The sequence below is a fragment of the Armigeres subalbatus genome, chromosome 3 (assembly GCF_024139115.2).
Source record: "Armigeres subalbatus isolate Guangzhou_Male chromosome 3, GZ_Asu_2, whole genome shotgun sequence".
NCBI lineage: Eukaryota > Metazoa > Arthropoda > Insecta > Diptera > Culicidae > Armigeres > Armigeres subalbatus.
The window spans coordinates 174,571,392-174,586,472 of record NC_085141.1 but is presented as its reverse complement, the minus strand read 5'-3'; the positions used below and the strand labels follow the sequence as shown (position 1 = coordinate 174,586,472).

General features: G+C 40.2%; 1 protein-coding gene across 2 annotated transcripts in view; it reads left to right on the top strand.

Annotated features, from left to right (window-relative positions):
* The window catches only part of LOC134220012 (transcription initiation factor TFIID subunit 6), a 33,386-nt gene that overhangs the window by 7,960 nt on the left and 10,345 nt on the right, over positions 1 to 15,081 (top strand). The window contains exons 2-4 of one of the 2 annotated variants that reach the window (XM_062698941.1): positions 8,990 to 9,435; positions 9,581 to 9,885; positions 10,091 to 10,299. In XM_062698941.1, coding sequence (XP_062554925.1) covers positions 8,990 to 9,435; positions 9,581 to 9,885; positions 10,091 to 10,113 — 774 coding nt within the window. In that variant the 3' untranslated portion in view covers positions 10,114 to 10,299. Of the gene's footprint in view, positions 1 to 8,989; positions 9,436 to 9,580; positions 9,886 to 10,090; positions 10,300 to 15,081 lie in introns of those variants that run through there. The other variant, XM_062698940.1, reaches the window with a different exon arrangement.

Here is a 15,081-nt window from a genome sequence, read left to right as displayed (position 1 = left end):
CAGGCGCTTCTAGTCACCCATATAAAAAAGTCTTTTATCTACTAATTTTGATGAAAATTGGAATACCGAAAATACCGGTTTCAAGACCTTCATGAAACCGGTATTTCGGTATCCAAAAATGGGCCGGTAATACCGGTTTTACCGGTTTCGGTATTACCGGTAAACCACCCTAGTGCGGACGTTCGTGATGTCGGAGAAGAATTTACCGTCAATTAGAACGTGGTCGATTTGGTTTTCCGTTTCTTGGTTAGGTGATCTCCATGTGGCCTTGTGGATATTTTTGCGGGGAAAGAAGGTGCTTCGGACTACCATTCCGCGGGAGGCTGCGAAGTTTATTCATCGTTGGCCGTTGTCATTCGATACGGTGTGCAGACTATCCGGTCCGATGACCGGTCTATACATTTCCTCCCTTCCTACCTGTGCGTTCATGTCACCGATGACGATTTTGACGTCCCGCAGTGGGCATCCATCGTATGTCTGCTCCAGCTGTGCGTAGAACGCTTCTTTCTCGTCGTCGGGTCTCCCTTCGTGGGGGCAGTGCACGTTGATGATGCTATAGTTGAAGAAACGGCCTTTAATCCTCAGCTTGCACGTTCTTGCGTTGATTGGCTGCCACCCAATCACGCGTTGGCGCAACTTACCCAGCACTATGAAGCCGGTTCCCAGCTCGTTGGTGGTGCCACAGCTTTGGTAGAAGGTAGCCGCTCGATTCCCGCTTTTCCACACTTTCTGTCCTGTCCAGCAAATCTCCTGCAGCGCCACGGACGTCGAAGTTGCGGGGATGTAATTCATCGTAGATCATTCTGTCGCAACCTGCGAAACCTAGCGACTTGCAGTTCCATGTTCCAAGCTTCCAATCGTGATCCTTTATTCGTCGCCTAGGTTTTTGCCGATTATATCGAGTCGCATTATCTCTTATATTGTTCGTAATTATTGGTTTTCCAGGCGGCTTATTGAGCCTGCGCAAACCTCCTGTCTCGTCGGAGGGCCATCGTGTCAGGACTGTTTAGCGTCCCACCTAACACCAGGACTTGGACTTGTGCGCTTTGAGCGGCACACGGTCGCTTTGGTGGGGCCTACTTGCGGATACATGCAGCTTTTTATAGAGGTTTAACAGGGCCAACTGGCAAGCCCCACAACTCGCAGATGGCATGGGGAGGGATCGTCAAGCCCTTGGACATAGTCCCTGCTGCCCGCGAAAATGTTTCATAACTTTATTTAAAATTTGTTTGGAAATTCAAAAATTATTTATATTTCCTTATGAACTTCATTTGAAGAAATTTCTCTTAGATTTATTTCAGATACTGTTCTAAGAATTCCTCTGAGAATTTCTCCAGGAAAACCATCGGTTAATCCGTCAAGAATTTATTTTAAAATCCTCCTGGGACTCAAACCAGGAACTCCATCGCAAACTTCTTCAGGAATTACTTCAAGAAATTATCCAGGAAATCATTTAGGAACTCCTTCGGATACTTCCAAAAAAACTCCTTCGGTTCTTGATAAATTTCTATGGGAATTCCAAAATGAATTCCTGGGGAATTCTTGAAGAAACTCTCGGGGAAACTTATAAAGAGATTTCTGGAGGAATTCTTGAGGTAGTTTCCGGGGAAAATCTTGATGGAATTTTTGGGAGAATTCATGGAGGAATTTCTGGAAGAAAAAGGGGGAGAGTTTCTAGAAGAATTTCCGGGGTTATTGTTTTAAGATATTGCTATGAATTACGGGAAAAATTTCTCGGAATATCCTGAAGGGTTTTTGATGATTTTTTGTAGAAATTTTAGGGGAAGTACCGGCTGAAACTTTGTGAATTCCGGCATGATCTTCCGGGCGAATTCCTTAAATAATTTCCAGAGGAATTTCTAGAGATTTTTTTGAAGATAGAATCAAAAGAGTTTTGACAAAATTTCCGGAAGAATATCTGGAGAAACAGCTAGATGAATTTGCAGATTAATTTCTTAAGGAATCAAAGAATTTCCGAAGAAAAAAATCTCTGGACAATTTTCCGGGACAGTTCTTGGAGGAATCCCCGGGTCTATCAAGGTGGCTATAGAGGGCTTCTACGTGAGTTTGTGAAGAAATTTGAAGGGAATTTCTGGAGAGGAGTGTCCATATACCATGTGGGCAACTTAGGGGGAGGTAGGGTATGGCGAATTTCTACGGTGCATACAATTTTAAGAAAATTTGTTTGAGCAATTGCCCACACTGAGGGAGGGGGCTATAAAAAACTAATCAAAACATGTCCACATGGTATATGAACAGCCCCAAAGGCCTCGAAGTAATTTATGAAGAGTTCATAATGAAATTTCTGGAGTAACTTCAGAGAGAATGTCAGGAGGATTTTCCATGTCGTATTATTCGTCAACTTTTCGTATCCTGGGCCAGTCTCGTAGAGCGCTCATTCAAAAACTAGCTTATTCAGCTTAAATTGTTTGTTGGGATGTGCTTATTGAGCCAAGTTGGGGACATATCGATGTTGTGGTTATTGCAAAAGCCTTGGTTGATTCGATAGATACTATGGATGGTACTTGAGAATGTTTTGGAATACCATGAACATCTCGTATTCATGAAAATTAGGTTCACATGATGCCTATTGAAACAGATTGGTTATATGCCGACGATGAAAACATTGCAAAAGCTTTGGTTGATCTGGTAGACAACTAGGTTGAACTGGAAAACGTTTTGGAGAACCTTGAACGTCTCGTATCGCTGGGAATAGATCACTGTCTCATCAATCAGGATGACTCAACATGATTGAGTGTTAAGAATTGTCAAACAATGTGATATAGGATCCAAACATTTTAGATTCATCTGCATGCTTTCAGAAGCGAAATCTTCCCAGGGTTTCGGTTATATGGGTCTCCATGGTATAATCAAACTAGGACTCTGATATTTTTCCTGCAAAGCCGACATCCTGGTAAAAAAAATCGAAAGCAAGGACCTAGCTTTCATCTGTGATGTTTCACAGCCAATCAAAAAGTCAGATGTAAAATTATTACGTAGCATATGATAGACCCCACGCATGTGTCGTGATTGAAAGATATTTAAATTTTAACTAAACTCGTGCAGAAAACTAAACAAAAAAAGTTTTTTTGTGTACGTACTATCGAGGTATATTGTACGTACTATCGAGGTATGCCTGTATTTAAAATCCCTGAACCGATAAAATGAGGTTAAAAAAATGTTACTGTTGTATGTAGTAAACAACAACAATCCTTCAATAAAAATTCAGTATCTTAGAATCGGACGACATATGATTATTTGGGAAAATAAATTAATACATGTTCTGCAAACTTATGCTAAAAACATGTTGTGGCGAAAAAATTCCGTTACCACAAAAGTATCTGTTAGTATCAACTAAAAGTCAGCTACAGTGATAAAGCCCGTAGAATGAAATATTTTACAAGTATGTTATTTAAAGAAGATTCATCGCTATAAATGTTATTGAAACGTGAAATAGATATTAAAAATCGTTTAGATTAAGTTAGGGTTACTGCTCCTGGACTTCATCTCATAGCTCCGATATTGGTCTCACGAAAAACAAAGCAATGAAAAGGTATTTTGTTTGTTTATTATTTTTGTGATTTTTTTCAGCAGTGAGCATGCATGTTAGCAAAAAGAAGCGACGAAATTGGTGCGGAATTTCTTTGTTTCGCGATGAGATGAATATATGTATCTATGAATATATATATATATATATATATATATATGAATATATAATCTATGCTGTACACTCAATTTTGAGAGTGACTGTAACTTAACTGTGTATAACTTTTCGAGAACTTTTTTTCGAGAGTGATAATGAAAATGACATTTTCGAATTTCAAAAAACGACATCGCTCACTAGTTTCACTACCCAAAATATGCCCCATGCTAAATTTGAGCACAATCGGAAATGATTTAGAGGTGCCTAAAATTCATCAAAGTTTTGAATTTTTTACCCATAAAAAATTTCCCAAGGGGGGACCAAAGGAAAAGTCGAAAATCGAATTTCTGTTTTTGATGCCAAATGACTTAAAAATGCTTGAAACGTCGATATCTGATTTGATTTTGAGTCCTTTGGCATAAAAAAAAAACAAAACAAAAATTTCCCCCTCGCGAGAAAAAAAAAATTGATTTATTTTAAGCACCCCTAAATCATGTCTGATTTAGCTCAAATTTTGTCTAGGGGGATATTTTTGGCTACAAAAACGTTTGCGTATCGTCCGGTGTTAAAATTCGATGGAAAAAACTCCCAAAAATGTTCTAAGAGCAAAAATAGATTTTTTTTCAAATTTTTTTATTTCAAATAACATCATATATCGATGTTTCATGCGTTTTAAAGTAATTTGGCATCAAAAACAGAAATTCGATTTTTGACTTTTCCTTTGGTCTCCCCTTGGGAAAATTTTCATGGGTAAAAATTTCAAAACTTTGATAAATTTTAGGCACCCCTAAATCATGTCCGATTGAGCTCAAATTTTGCATGGGGTCATATTTTGGGTAATGGAACTAGTGAGCAATGTCGTTTTTTGAAATTCGAAAATGTCATTTTCATTATCACCCTAATGGGCATACATGGAAAAGCCCATTTGGCATAATGCTGTTTAGCAAAATATCATTTGGGTTGTACAACAAATTTCAGAATTCCATTTCGTGGAATGCAACATCATCTCGCGGAGTCCCATTCTTCTGCGTGTAGAGAGTAGATACATGATTTTCAAGTTTGTTCAAGATACTTATATTGAAACACTATAAAAGAAAGGGCTCGAATAGCAGATTTATTTTTTGCGTTACTAGAAGCGCTAGCGAAGCTTTTTGCAGTGGTAGTCAACGGTGGTTCCGCCGTGAAGTGTTTCGAGCTGTGAAACTGGCATTTAGCAAAACCATCAAGAGCAGCAAGAGAGCGTGTTTCGACAACCTATGCGAAGGTGCCAACGCGAATCTGTGGGGTGACGCCTACAGGATAGTGATGGCCAAGACCAAAGGGAGCTCTTCACCCCCCGAACGGTCCCGGATAGGTTGGCGAGGATTATCGAGGTACTCTTCCCGTCCTGAACCGCAAATCCCTGGCCTATTGCACCGCAAAGCAATATGGGTGCGGCCGACATGGCCGGTGACGAACGAAGAGTTACTCGCGCTGGTCAAATCCCTGGAAACGAACACAGCTCCAGGGGTTGATGGAGTTCCGAACAGCGCTCTCAAGGCAGCAATCATATCGAACCCGAACATGTTCAGGCTAGCTATGCAGAGATGCTTTGATTTGTTTATTTATTCTTCAAATCAACAGGCTGATGAAGCTCCAAAGATGTTTAATATAATATGTAGTGTAAATTAACATTATACCGTTTGGAAAGAATACTTTTTATCAATTTAACATAGCATATAAAGCAACAATTATTGGCGAACATATAAAAAGTAACAAGGTTAATTTTTCATGGAATCAGTAATTACGGGATGGTCGTCAGGTTTCATTGAGACGATTCTTGAACTCACGTTCACGACAGCAAATTCCCTTCGGCCAGCTGTATTTAGGTGGTGTTGAATGCTTTGTCTTTACAATGACTTTGTACGACATATAATCCAGTGACGACTTGGCGAGGTTAAACATTTCATCATTAAACATCATCCACTCCAATTGTTTAATGAATCATCAAACTTCTTCTTCTGTCACATCTTTGGCTATGTTGGAAATGTTGGAAAGCGATTAATTACACCCTGCATCAGCATGAATATATGGTGGAAGCCTTGAAGACGTTAGCAACGATGAACTATCTCGCACAGCATAACATGTACGAAGATGGGCTGATGACTTCTAAGCGTTGAACAAGTGTATCTAATGATGATTGTATTTTATTGATCTCTAGCTTAATGTGGTTCATATCTTTTCTGTCAGATTCTTCGGGAGCTTTCTTATGTAAGCATGGCCGTTTGGATTCGAACAAATTTCGACATCTATCCGGGCAGCACAAGTCGGACAAAAATGGTTGCAGCAACTTCATTGTGACTAAATCTGGTCACATATGAGTTGTAGTAACTTATATGGAACATGTGTGCTCCTACTGCTGGAATACAGTCAAAGCAGCCCTTAACGACGCAGCGGAGAACAACGTCGGGTATATGGGTCGAAGTCGACGGAACGATTGGTTCGACGAAGAGTGCAGACAGATTCTGGAGGAGAAGGACGCAGCGCGGGCGGTCGTGCTGCAGCAAGGTACCCGGCAGAACGTGGAACGTTATAAACAGAAGCGGAGACAGCAGACCCGCCTTTTTCAGGAGAAGAAACGCCGCCTGGAAGAAGCGGAGTACGAGGAGATGGAACAGCTGTGCCGTTCTCAAGATACACGCAAGTTCTATTAGAAGCTCAACGCATCCCGCAAAGGCTTCGTGCCGCGAGCCGAAATGTGCCGGGATAAGGATGGGAGCATCTTGACGGACGAACGTGTGGTGATCGAAAGGTGGAAGCAGCACTACGACGAGGAACATCTAAATGGCGCTGAGAGTACAGGCAGTAAAAGTCAAGGCAGCGGAGGAGATGACTACGTCAGTTCAGCGGACGATGGAAGCCAACCAGCCCCCACCTTGAGGGAAGTTAAGGATGCCATTCAACAGCTAAAGACCAATAAAGCAGCTGGTGAGGATGGTATCGGAGCTGAGCTCATCAAGATGGGCCCGGAAAAGCTGGTCACTTGCCTGCACAAACTGATAGTCAGAATCTGGGAAACCGAACAGCTACCGGAGGAGTGGAAGGAAGGGGTTATATGCCCCATCTACAAGAAAGGCGACAAACTGGAGTGTGAGAACTTTCGAGCGATCACCATTCTTAATGCCGCCTACAAAGTGATATCCCAGATCATCTTCCGTCGTCTGTCACCATTAGTGAACGAGTTCGTGGGAAGTTATCAAGCCGGCTTCGTTGACGGCCGCTCGACAAAGGACCAGATCTTTACTGTACGGCAAATCCTTCAAAAATGCCGTGAATACCAGGTCCCAACGCACCATCTGTTCGTTGATTTTAAGGCGGCATACGACAGTATAGACCGCGTAGAGCTATGGAAAATTATGGACGAGAACAGCTTCCCTGGGAAGCTTACCAGACTGATCAAAGCAACGGTGGATGGTGTGCAAAACTGTGTGAAGATTTCGGGCGAACACTCCAGTTCGTTCGAATCGCGCCGGGGCCTAAGACAAGGTGATGGACTTTCGTGCCTGTTGTTCAACATAGCGCTAGAAAGTGTCATGCGGAGAGCCGGGTGTAACAGCCGGGGTACGATTTTCAACAGATCCAGTCAATTTATTTGCTTCGCGGATGACATGGACATTGTCGGCCGAACATTTGCAAAGGTGGCAGAACTGTACACCCGCCTGAAACGTAAAGCAACAAAAGTTGGTCTGGTGGTGAATGCGTCAACGACAAAGTACATGCTTGTGGGCGGAACCGAGCGCGACAGGGCTCGCCTGGGAAGCAGTGTTACGATAGACGGGGATACCTTCGAGGTGGTCGAGGAATTCGCCTACCTCGGATCCTTGCTAAAGGCTGACAACAACGTTAGTCGTGAAATACGAAGGCGCATCATCTGTGGAAGTAGGGCCTACTACGGGCTCCAGAAGAAACTGCGGTCGAAAAAGATTCGCCACCGTACCAAATGTGTCATGTACAAGACTCTTATAAGACCGGTTGTCCTCTACGGACATGAAACATGGACAATGCTCGAGGAGAACTTACAAGCACTCGGAGTATTCGAGAGACGGGTGCTTAGGACCATCTTTGAATTTCTATTTATTTATTTCGTCAAACATAATGTAGACTACATTAAAAAACTTATAACTATACTTATAACTTATAACTTTGGCGGTGTGCAAGAAGACGGTGTGTGGCGGCGAAGAATGAACCATGAGAGACCCCATGGGGAAGTTCATTTCCATCTGACACAATTCCTGTCAGGCCATGGTTGCTTCCGGCAGTACCTCCACAGGTTTGGGCACGCGGAGAACCCCGTCTGACTGCCCAGGTGTTGACGAAACTGCAGAGCACATACTGTTCGTATGTCCTCGTTCCGACGTCAAAAGAAGAGCTATGCTAGACGTTTGCCGTTGGGACAAAACCCCGGATACCATTATCCAGAGGATGTGCCAAGCGGTGGAGAAGTGGAACGCACTGTCAACTGCAACCACTCAGATTGCCTGCAGCTTACAGAGAATCTGGCGAATCCGAGCAGCAGTCGACAAGCATGACTAACAAGTGATTGGTTAGTTAGAGCAAAAACAGGCTGAGCGCGGGGAAGTGAATGAGAGGTTTGCACATGCCGAATTAGGAGGGTCGTAGCGTAAAAGTATGTTTTCGGATGGAAAACATTCTCGACTCCCTTGTCATAGTGTATCCATTGTATTTGCAACACAAGATACATACTCATGCAATGGCGGGCATCAACTAATGACTGAGGAAATGCTATTAGAATACTAAGTTGAAAAGCAGGCCAAGTTCCAGTTGGAATGTATAGCCATTGAAGAAGCAGAAGATATGGCCTTTCGGTACAACTGTGTGGTACGAGAGAGGCAAACGTGTAAAGAATACTCTAAACTGTTGTAGGAATATAATATTTATCCATATTGCGACACTTTTCTATTCCAATCCCAAAAAACGTTTTGTCCCGTATATTCGGGAAAACACATTAAAACCAATACATTTTCAAAAGTGCATTCCAACAATTTCCACATGCATTTTTCATCATTCATATGAAAGGTATCACTCCCTAGTATAAGTCAACTACATTTGAATGATGATTTATAGCCTTTGCAGCGCCTTTCGGAATGATTTCCTTATGTGTTATCCGTATTACCCCGATCCCCCTAACACTTTTCATGTCTAGCAACTGTTATACAACTGGTACTAAAAATGACCGGTCTTATTTTTCATTCTAGAGGATAAGAATATTATATTGAATGTAATGTTTCATAATTTGTTCTACAAAACTAACCGGGCTTCTTCAAATTTACTTTATTTGTTTTATAGCTTCACGAGCTGATTCCCTCGGTGTCGACGTGCATCGTTTCAAGGCAGCTATGCATGCGTCCAGAATTGGACAACCATTGGGCGCTTCGAGATTTCGCCGCCCGTTTGATGGCTCAGATCTGCAAAAACTTCAACACATCAACCAACAATTTGCAAACCCGTGTAACCAGGTTGTTCAGCGCGGCCTTACAGAACGACAAAACTCCTCTGTCATCGTTGTACGGTGCTTTGGAGGGCCTATCGGAGCTTGGAACCGAAGTTATCAAAGTATTCATCATACCTCGGCTTAAGTTTATCTCCGACCGGGTGGAAGTGCACTTGCAAGGGTCGAACATTAGTGCCACCGACAAGATTGCCGCAGGGCATATCCGAGCAATGCTCCAGAAGGCGTGCTCTCCCGTTCTGAAAACTCTTCGAAATCAGCCGGATGTCGTTGAAGAGTACAAGTTTGTATCTGTAGAAAAACTTCCCATACATTTGTAACAGTCCCATGTTTGCTCGATTACCTATTTACATGGAACTATTATGTATTTATGGGCAGTAACCCCAACGCACATGTTGCTTAAAACTCATTCGTAATCATAATTTCAGAAAAGATTATGGCTTCCTTGGGCCAACTTTGCATCAAGGGGTCATCAAGGCACGAACGGCTCCTCCACCTACTCCAGCGAGCACCAGCGCAAGTGCATCGGCGGCAAATGTTTCGATCGTTACGACCGCATCCAATATGCCTGCTCGGCCACAAACACCTCTGGCTGGTGTTAGCAAACCACTGTCTTCGATCAGCTCAGGTCCGCTTCAGAGATCATCGTCGCAGTCCGGGCCATCCGCAGGAGGGCAGCAACAAAAGTTTGTCATCGTTAACCAACGTCAGCAAACACCGTCTCCTTCGCAAGGTAAGTTCCTTACGCCGACATTAAAGCTCTCAGAAATAGTTTCACGAATGCTTCTACTAACACATAAAAAAGACTACACTGTTCATTGGAGTTTGCCTCAATGGTAAATAGCAAATAATTCGCTGGATGGTTTCGATAGCTACTTTTTACTAAACTTGGCATTGAAGCTGAATTGAGAATAACTCTGCTCTTCCTTTTTTTTTAGAAATCGATGATTATTTTTGTTGAAAACGGATCCACGCTTACCAAAGAATAAGCCTAGCGATGAAAGCACACGAAATAGCTACGGATGTGGCGCTCAGTAGTTGATAGGAATATTTGCAATTTTAACACTATGAATCTATAAAAGATGCAATTGGTTGTATTTCAACTAAACGATTGCCTATAGTCTAGATAAGGCATTTCAATAAATTATCAACAGCAAATTTTAATTGGATCCGAACATCCGGTGAAGGCGAGTTATTTTGTTCTTCTATGTGGCCCTGCATTAACAAATTAAATTGGGCTTTCATCTCATTTCATTTCAAATTTAAAAGCCGTAATATGACGTTGTTAAATGTTGGTCATATCAAATGTGGTTCAATGGAGAGAAACAAAGAATATTACATACCGTGCCCTAATTTCGCGCGCGCCCTAACTTCGCGCATTTTATTATTATTTTTTAAATTTGGCACCTAGCCAGTCAAGATTGAAAAAATCGGGAGGATTACAAAATATTATTGTCGATGAATTTCAATTTGGTCCTCCCATCGACTTCCATATTTGCTTGTGCTAAGCACAGAGGCGCAGAACATGACCTGAGTAAACAAATGGTTTTAATGTACAAAAGTGGCTACTTTTTGGAAATATTTGTACCTATTCATTATGCTCTGTTGGATATGTTTTTTCGTCATAAAATGTTGTGTATTTTGTATTTATTCAGTTAGACTTTCGCTTTGTGCGTGAATTTATATGGTTCATATTACAGAAGGAAACGATATATTAGGAATTATGACTTGCGTGAAATAAAATTAATGTAAAATCTAAGGATACTGATGGCTGTCTGATCTGCATTTTTTTAACAATGGATGAAGCTTCTATTGGTCAATTGATTATGATTATATTTCATCAAACCAATAACGATGTTCAATTCCTCATTGCTCACATCAAGTTTTAGTTGACTTGGAAATCTGTCCCATTGTTTTTGGCTAGATCGTACTATAGGCTTAGAAGTTTTGACCAAGACCTTTTTTGTTTCAAAACAAGAAACGCGTAAAAAAGTTTAGCTCACTTTTTTGCACTTATTCTTAACCGATTTGCTCACAACAAGATGCATTCGACTGGGATGCGAATGGAACTGGGATCAATTGAAAATTTGCTGGATCCCATTATGGGCTTGGAAGTTATGGACAAAATATTATTTTTGTCTTTCTCGTAAAGGCTATACTGCCGTCATACACATATTTGTCCCATGTTTGCTGGGATTTCCTATATACATGGGACAGTTATGCGTATAATGGCAGTATACGTCCTATTGTTTTTTGGCCAATATACTATTTTTTACAATAAAAAACAAACTTTTTTTTAGGAGGCTCGGAGACTCATATTTCATTCGTAAAATGTATTTCAAAAATTCACACTTAGTCTTAACCTATTTACTTACAACAAGTTGTATAGGTCAGGTAATCCTGTTTCATTGTGTCCTATTAGAAATGGGCCATATCAGACTATAAGCTCAGAAGTTTAATAAATTATTTGCTTAGAAAAAATACTGAAAACAACTAATGATTTCCATCGTTTGTTGCTTTTAATGAAATATTTCAATAATTTGGATGTCTATAGAATAATAAAAATTATTCCGAATGTTTTGGAAGTCTATATCTCGCGTAACATATGATTACGGCTTATAAACCAAAACCATGATTTTTGATATTCTAGCATAAACGATTGCTTTGTAAATGATTCTTCATCCTAGGTAAAACTCCATACTTGATATTTCTTAAGAAACACATTTATTGCTGTTTTGAGTGAACGTCTCATGAACCATTTGCACCATAGTGGTTTTTAAGTCCTTTGTTGGCGCCCTTTACTACCATGCGGAATGTTTGCTTTGGTTTTTAGGCCGTTCACTTTATATTGTTTATTTAGAAAAACTAGCTTCAAGTGATTTTAAAATGTATATTCTTACTTGGTTTTCGATATATCGCATAGCAGAACTGCTCTGGCTAACAAATCTAAACAAATCTGATGATGTTACTAGCTTTGAGCAAACGGCTTAAAAACCAGACGTGTTGCCGGTAGTGCGAGTAAACGGCACAATTGTTGTTTTAGCTGAAAATTTGTAGATTACGAATGGTTTTTCAATTAATCTTAATCTGCTGTTATAATATAACCATTTACGTATAGCATTGACATGGTTTTGGCCATGAAATGGGTTTCAAATTCAATAAATGAATTAAATTAGTCATAGAAAACTTGAACCTCATTTTTCTCGGTTCAGCATTGTTGGTTTTTCGGCCCTAATCATATGTTGCTCGAGATATCTTCTATATGAATGTCAACCATTAATTGGTTTATATTTGTGCAATTTTGACCTCTCTAAAGTACTTTTCTCGATAGGTACATTTTAAAATGAGCGAGAAAGGCATCATCACCGCTAGGGTAACCGTACCCTTAGTGGAGGTAGCACCAAGTCGGGTTTTAATGAGATTTATCATATTTATACACTTTACGATGGTTTCAGTTGATGCGTCGTGCTTTAAATATCCTGTTAAATGCAACTTATCTTAAGATCAGATAAGAAAATCTATTAAAAACAATGATTTTTCTTAGCAAAATTGACTCCCTTGCACCTATAGTGGTGCAACTGTACCAATAGTGGCGAGTCTCATAAGAAACCAATGGATAGCACCACTATGGGAACCAAAATTAATTTTTACCGCCACTAAAGGAACAGTGTACCCATAGTGGTGCAAGCAATATTTGGCATTTGTTGATGTTAAATGACATCTATCTCATTTTTGTTAGTAAATTTATTAATTTATCTATTGGCTAAGATATTAAAGCTGTAAATTTCCCATAATTATCAATTTAAAAAATATATTTTCTTTTGTGGATCTACTAATACCTCTACTATTCGTACCGTTACCCTAGGTGGATTAATCTGGGTTTTTATACGAATTCAATTAGGGCAACCTTACCCTTAGTGGAGGTAGCACCAATAGTCGAGGTTGTGGGGTTTTAATGAGATTTATCATAATTAATTATACACTTTACGATGATTTCAGTTGATGGTGCAACTGTAGGTACCAATAGTGGTGAGTCTCGTAAGAAATCAATGGATATAGTACCACTATGGGAACCAAAATTATTTTTTACCGCCGCTAAAGGAACCCATTAGTGGTGCAAGCAATATTTTGTAGTTGTTGATGTTAAATGACATCAATCTCATTTTTGTTAGCAAATTTATTAGTTTATTTATTGACTAATATATTAAAGCTGTAAATTTCCATTAATTATCAATTTTTTTACAATATTTTCTTTTGTGCATCTTATTAGAAACAGGTCTGTTAGCAACGAGTGAACAACGAGTAATGATTTATTGAGCAAATAATAACTCATAGGTTACTATAGGTTTCTAACATTCCCCCTTAACCTTGAATTCCTTTAATTCCTATTTAAAATCTTTTAGTTTTGGATAAGGAACTGCCTTTGTCAAAATATCTGCCACTTGTGAACTAGTATCGACGCGATGTAGTTCGATTGACTTCCTCTCAATCTGCTCCCTTACAAAGTGATGACGCAAATCAATATGTTTCGTTCTTGCAGAATAGCCAGCATCTTTTTCCGTCACAACTTCCGACAAATAGCACTCCGGTTGTCGCAATACATTGGTAATGGGTTTTCGATTCCATGAAGTTCGGCTCTAAAAGACCTCCACCATAATGCTTCTTGTGCCGCGGAAGAGAGTGCCATATATTCAGCTTCCGTAGTCGATAAGGCAACAGTTGGTTGTCGTCTACAACTCCAAGCAACCGCACCTCATGAATAGACGAATACATATCCAGTTACCGATCTTCTTGTTTCGATATCGTTACCCCAATCCGCATCACTGTATCCTTTAAATGTTGCTTGATTATTGTTTTCATAGATGAGCCTTTGGCTCTTTGTTCCTTTTAAGTATCTAAGAATTCGTTTATAGCTGCTGTCCAATGGGCATCTCCGGGATTACAACTGAAGGAACTGACAATATTGACAGCATAAGCAATTGCTTGTGAAAGAAACTGCAAACCGCCTATAAGTTCACGGAATGGGATTTTTGACATGCGTTGAATTTCTTCGGCTGATTTTGGACACATATCTCTGGTCAGTCGTTGATTCAGATCATACGGTGTTGATACGGTATTACAATCGGTCATTCCAAATTGTTGTAGTAATTCATTCACTTAATGCTCTTGATCCAGCATAATCTTTCCTTTGGTTCGATTCACACGGATGCCAAGTATTTGTTGTGCAACACCCAAATCTTTCATTAGAAATTTCGTCATTAGTTGCTTCTTAACAATCGCCACTAGTTCTTCATCGTTTGAAAATATTAGTAGATCATCAACATAAACTGCAATAATAATAATCTTCCCATCGACTATTTTAAAGTATACACATGCGTCTAATTTTGATCTCTTCAATCCTATTCTTCGTAGCTCTTCATCTAGGCTTGAATTCCAGACGCGAATAGCTTGTTTCAGACCGTATAAGGCCTTTTTAAGTCGGTATACTTTCCCATTATCTACTGCAAAACCTTCAGGTTGCTGCATGTATATTTCTTCATTGATTAGGTTGCCTTGAAGAAAAGCTGTAACTGCATCCAGTTGATAAATTTGCAAATCCAGCTTGGCCGCTACTGCCATCAAATAACGAATAGTCGCATATCTCACCACAGGCGCATAGGTTTCCTGATAGTCAACACCTTTTACCTGCTGATATCCTTTGATTACTAGTCGTGCCTTGTATCGTTCAATCGATCCGTCAGTCTTCGTTTTTATCTTGTAGACCCATTTTGATTTGAGCGCTTTTCGGTCCGGAGGCAATTCCGTTAGCTCCCATGTTTCGTTGTCATCCAATGATTTCATTTCAGCCAGTATGGCCTCTTGCCATAAATTACTATCATCATGCTGCATCGCTTCTTGATAAGTTGTAGGGTCACCCTTAATCGGTACA